This window comes from Lathyrus oleraceus, chromosome 6 (genome assembly GCF_024323335.1).
Source record: "Lathyrus oleraceus cultivar Zhongwan6 chromosome 6, CAAS_Psat_ZW6_1.0, whole genome shotgun sequence".
Classification (NCBI taxonomy): domain Eukaryota; kingdom Viridiplantae; phylum Streptophyta; class Magnoliopsida; order Fabales; family Fabaceae; genus Lathyrus; species Lathyrus oleraceus.
The window spans coordinates 324,868,865-324,874,752 of record NC_066584.1 but is presented as its reverse complement, the minus strand read 5'-3'; the positions used below and the strand labels follow the sequence as shown (position 1 = coordinate 324,874,752).

The 5,888-nt window shown below is 32.4% G+C and overlaps 1 protein-coding gene across 2 annotated transcripts; it reads right to left on the bottom strand.

Moving 5' to 3' along the window:
• Positions 1-305: 305 nt before the first annotated feature.
• LOC127098391 (serine--tRNA ligase) lies at positions 306-5,467 on the bottom strand. Of its 2 annotated transcripts, XM_051036976.1 has the most exons (10): positions 5,227-5,467; positions 5,084-5,154; positions 4,834-4,995; positions 4,645-4,750; positions 4,002-4,195; positions 3,116-3,219; positions 2,849-3,032; positions 1,824-2,000; positions 1,078-1,267; positions 306-626 (listed from the first exon to the last, which is right to left on the bottom strand). In XM_051036976.1, the coding sequence occupies exons 1-10, from the start codon at positions 5,357-5,359 to the stop codon at positions 508-510; spliced, it is 1,440 nt and encodes a 479-aa protein (XP_050892933.1). In that variant the 5' UTR covers positions 5,360-5,467; the 3' UTR covers positions 306-507. The 2 variants fall into 2 exon arrangements, with proteins under 2 accessions (XP_050892933.1, XP_050892932.1); XM_051036975.1 differs by lacking the exon at positions 306-626 and having other exon boundaries at positions 837-1,267.
• Positions 5,468-5,888: the final 421 nt, after the last annotated feature.

Below are 5,888 nucleotides of genomic sequence, written 5' to 3'. Positions count from 1 at the left end.
GGAATTATTTATTTATAGAAATAAAATAAAAAACACATGAGTAGACGCATGCTTCTAATATATATATATATATATATATATAGTTATTTGCAAATTTTTTTAAAAAATTATTATTATTATAAAAGAAATCAAAAAATGTGTTCGTCAGAGGAAATTATTAGACTTCTATTTAAATATATCTAGTTTTTTCTATTTTTAAAGTGTTCGCTAAGGAAAAAATATTAATATATATATATATATATATATATATATATATATATATATATATATATATATATATATATATATATATATATATATATATATATTCTTTTAGCATCAGACTTTATTTTAAATCCTCAAATCCTAAGACGAGAATTGGATTTTCTCAGAATCATCGACAGAATCCAAATTTCCGTCTCTTACAATACAGATTCAGAAACTGGCAAATTTTAAGGTAAAAACAATAATAGTTGTAAAACTATCCGTAAAAAAAACATAGCTGTAAACCTAGACATTCCCTCCCTACTACAATACATTGAAAATTCTAGTCCCAATTTTCCAGACTGCATTCTTCTTTCCAATGAAATTCCTAATTGAATTAAGTACGTGGGCAGCTCGATTAAATTGAACATGTTTCAATGCCCTGCAAGATAGAAACCAATGCAGACTTCAGAATTCTAATCCCATAAACCAGGTGTCACTTGCACTGAATTTCACTTAAATATCATTACTCATAATATGGCAACAAAAAGGAACATGTTTAGCCATTGTTGTCACAGAAACTTTAATGCAAAACTGGCTGATCGATACAGAACCTTAAACCTTTCACAATGTTTAAAACCAACCCAACAGAGTCAACAAAACACAAGGTTTATAAATTGATGAGTTACAGAATATGACATGTGTCCTTTCTGCACAATATTGTGCATGTTCCTGAAGATAACTTACTAGTATTCAAACCATACATCGAGAAGGTGGTTGAAAAACAGTTTAGATGAAGAGTATGATAGTGGTCATAACCTACAATTCTGAACTAATCTCTTCATAAATATCATTCAGACTAAAAATAATGCAATTAAGCCTTCGATTTCTTCCCTTTGGCTTCGTTATTCGGTTTGTTCTTGAATGGCAGGAAAGTCTTTCCACCCATGAATGGCCTGAGGACTTCTGGTATCTCTACCCCATTCTCCTTCTGGTTGTTCTCAAGTATGCAGCACATGGTCCTCTCAGTAGCAGTGAGAGTAGAGTTCAACAAATGAACGTATTTCTTCTCCTGCGAATTAGTCTGCAACAGGAAAAAAGATGCAAAGAATAACAGTCAAAATTATGAAATTACAGTCTTGTAGAAGGTTGAAATTAGTTAGCCAAAAGAACATATTGCCCATGGCAAACCATATGTATGCAGTCATTGACACACTTGAAAGCTATCAGCAGGGTCTAACAGCATAATGTATTAGGCCTATATACAGAAGTAAGCATCGTCATTACTAACAGCTATTCTCAGAATGTTTTAATGTAGATAAAATTTACTTGTCTGCAAAATATAATTTCAATGAAAAACTAGTCACCAGAGAAGAAAATATAATTTCAATAGATGCTACCCCAACACTCTCTCTAATATTGTCATTTCTAATCTTATCCTGTCTAGTCTTACCATACATCCAACACAACATCCTCATATCTGCTACACTTACTAGGAAATTCTGACATAAACTGGGAAAGATCTCTCTCTCTCCTCTGGAAATGAACATCATCCTAAAGTAATTGAATAATACTATGTAATAAAGCAATCAATATGATGTAATGAAGCCATCAATATGATGAACTTGGGCAAAACTGACCTTCTGTCCAAATCGAATTTCTAATTTTCTGGCCTGGTAGTCAGTACAATTTGAACAGGATACCAACTCCCTGTAAGTTTGAGAAGCTGGAAACCATGCTTCAAGATCATACTTCTTCGCAGCAGCGTCATTTAAAGCACCAGATACAATGGAAACAATTTGATATGGAATGTTCAACTGCAGTAAATAAAATGTAATTACATAAAATATTGAAACTAAAAAGGAGGGCGAAGAAAGCTATCAATTTAGGTTCAAAACAACCAAGATAACAATCTCTATGCAATAGAACAGCAAGATGAAATAGAATGATGTAATGACAGAAGACAGGCAATAATCTCTAACATACAACAAAGTCCTACTCCTACATATGAAACCTTACGAGAAATATTGAGATGCATTAAACATGAGTTTAGACATGTTTGACAAGTCAAAAACAAGACGGCAGACTAATCCCATAGATTAATTTTACCCTGGGATTCGGCAACCATTCCAAAACTATTCTCCCTCAGGTCCCATATATAAGAAACTTTTAGGACTTTTTGGTTCCAAATATTTTAAAAAAAAAAAAAAAGTCAAATGTGTCTTTTTTTTTATTGTAAAGAACTTTTTAACATTTCATATTAGTGGGTGTGAAAACATTCAATGCAAGGTTACATTAGTAAAACAACTTTCAAAATTACCATACTAAATGAGTGTCATTGGTTTTGACCTATGTGGCATCTGACAAAAGGCGTGCCAATGTCCGTGTCAGTATCAGACATTCGCACCTACACTTGTGATTACGTTTAATTTCTTTCTCAAATTATTATTGGTGTCGCCGTGTCAGTGTCAGTGTCGGGGTCAAATTTGAGGTGTCCGTGCTTCATAGGTTTTGATAATCTTTTCTTCTTATACATGAGTATTATATAATATATAACACCCATATACCTCAAGGGAGGGGAACGTAAACTACTCTTTTATAAATCGTTTCAAAACAAGAGCTCAAACGAAAAAAAATGACTTTATTATGAAGGACATTGCCGTACCGCCTTGTAAAATTCCTCAGAGTTCTTAAGCATTTCCTCGTGCATGACCCATGAATCATTGTCAACTGGGGAGGTAATGCAAAACTGCTCTACTTTTTCAAATTGGTGAACTCGGAATATTCCTAGAGTATCCCGACCGTGAGATCCAGCTTCTTTACGAAAGCAAGTTGAATATCCAGCATACCTGCAGAAAGTATGTTACCAAAATTAAAAATATAACATAGTTTTCCAGTTTTAATATGAAACATGTGAATAAATTCATGTTACCTAAGGGGTAGCTGGCTAGGGTGGATCCAATCATCTATATGATATGCACAAAGTGGCTGCTCTGCTGTTGCAATCAGATATTTGTCATCTCCTTCGCCAGTTACCTAATATAATATATCCTTAGATATGACCAGATCAAAGGAAAAGATTGGGGGTGGTCTTAGGCTTGCTACTAAGCACAGAAGTATTCATATTCTGTGGCCTCAAAACCTCAAATATAAAACTACCTTTAATATCTTCAATGATGCCATCCTAAAATACTCATTAATATAAGTTTTCTTTTTCAATAACTTATTTCATTGAACAAGTTTTCATGAATATCACGTTTCAGAATGCACACATTTTTTCTGTCAAAAACATAAGAAAGAATGTAACCAAAAAAAAAACATAAGAAAGAATGCAATTTAGTCTAAGATAGAGAAAATTGACTACACTTAGCTAAATTTCTCAGTAAGTGTGAGGTTAGATAGTTTTGTTTAAAATTGAGACTAAGCCGGTATGCTTCTTGTTTTAAAGTTTTAGCAAGGAAAAGGAAATCAATTCCTTTACAAAAATTTAAAATGGAAAATAAAATGAAACAAAGGTGGCATTTTTATCCTCATGCATGAAAATAAATCAACAGAAAAAATAAACACTGCAATAAGGTTTCTGACAGTTTGGCACCTTAAAAAGATAAAGCATGAGAATCTTAAAATCAAATTATAAGCTTGTAATAGACTACGAACTGTGTACAGATGCATCACTAGTATGTTTTTAATAAAATCAAATTAGCATGCTGTTCTCATTATTTTCTACTCTATTACACATGCTCTAATTTTACTCTTTTTCAAACAAAGCAAACTCAAAACCACCCAAATCAACATTTGAATTAACTTGAGAATTTTACCTTATAAAGCTCTTCATCAAATTGGGCTAATTGAGCACACTTGGACATTATATCTTTTCTCATGAAGAAAGGGGTTTGTAACAAGGTATATTCCCTTTTCCCCAAAAATGCGTTCCCGAAGTTGATTAGAGCTTGGTTAAGAAGAACGCCATCTCCTATGAGATAGAAACCTCTACCTCCAGCTACATCAGCTCCTATTATGTATCAAACAACATGGCAAAAAAAGATTAGGATACATTCAGAGAAGGTATATAATCAGAAATAAAGAACCTATCAAAAGCTACATCAGCCGAAACACAGCAATGTCCCATTAGTGATTAACATAAAAAGCTTCATCGGAAAAGACAGATGCAGTGAAAATGATGATGCGCAATTAAATATTAAGGCATCAAGCAACATGTTACATCAAACTAAAATACTCAACAGTGTCAAAATTGGGGATTGTAGCAGAAAGATATTGTGCAAATATGCACTAGTTCGACAGATAAACTAAAACACACAAAAAAATGATAAAGGAAGCAAACAAATAGATCAGAAGTATTGTGGTGAAAACAGAAACATTTGACACAGAATAACATTACAAATCTCAAAATCATAAATTAAATAGAATCACAAAAATTGAGTTTATGAATAAATTACAGACCTTTCTTCAAATTTGCTATCCCGAGAAGGTCAACAAGATCCACATGATTCTTGAGTTTAGGTTCTACTCTTTTCTCTCCCCAAGTTCTAACAACAGCATTGTTGGCCTAAAGCATTGATTTATGATTTATTCCATGAATTTTGAAGAGCTTATATAATCAAAGTAAAAGCAAACAGAACTAGATCAGACCTCATCATTACTGATTGGAACGGAATCATGGATGAGGTTACCAATGGTTTCCAATTTAGTATTCAAACTGTTTAGAGCTTCAAGAGCCTCAACCTCTTTATCCGCTATGGATTTCTTAATCACTTCAGATTCAGCAATCAACTTAGTTGCATCTTCACCAGCCTAACACGCAGATAAAAATCAACAACAATGGAATTTACAATTGCATGTTTATAAGTAAAAAGTAAAAATTGAATGTCGTGATGCTTACACGCTTGAGTTTGGAGACTTCCTTATTGTACTTGTTGAATTCTTTTCGGAGATTCTCCAACTGGAATTGACCTGCAACAAAACAAGATTAGATCGATGCCATTGTTATACGGTAAAGATTTAGAGATAGAGAGAGATGAGTACGCTCTCGCCATTGTTTGTCGAGACTGATAACTTCATCGACAATTTCAACGCTGGCGAATCGACGGCGTTGGGATTCGCGGACGAGTTCGGGGTTGCCACCCTTTTCTTCTCTGAATAGGTTGATGTCCAACATGTCTGCGGCCGTCAAACTCTCACCGGAAACTCGATGAAAATGGATGAATCAGGGTTTTGCAACTTAAACTAGGTTACTTTCATTTTACACACGTAAAATTAAAACCCATAAATAAAGGGTTTTTGCTACTTTATTATTTTTATTTTTTTTATCTCCTATTTTAAAATTAGATTTATTGATTTTTTTTTTTAGAGATTTTATCTTCTTCTAATTTAAGACTAAATTCTAATAACATGACACTTGACTTAATTCTGTATCAATATTTAGTTTTAAATTTAATTTAAATTAAAAGAGATTAAAATTATAGGATTTTGTATAACTTGGCATTTTTTTAATCAAAACAACTTTGTCTTAATTCAAAAAAACAAAGAAAATAAGACGATAGCAAGGATTCAATTTGCTAAGCCGACAAAATAAACAAATAAAAAAAAACTAATTATATTATCAACTTAGCTATATGAGCTCTAAGTTTGTCATTATACAATCCTATATATTATCATATCAATAATATTATCCATTATTTTAGTAT

Coding starts and splice junctions, on each gene's coding strand:
- LOC127098391 (XM_051036976.1), bottom strand. CDS start 5,359: ATGTTGGACATCAACCTATTCAGAGAAGAAAAGGGTGGCAACCCCGAA. Junction 3,033..3,115: donor CCTAGCCAGCTACCCCTTAG/GTAACATGAATT, acceptor TACTTTCTGCAG/GTATGCTGGATATTCAACTT. Junction 1,268..1,823: donor AAATTCGATTTGGACAGAAG/GTCAGTTTTGCC, acceptor TTCCTGTTGCAG/ACTAATTCGCAGGAGAAGAA.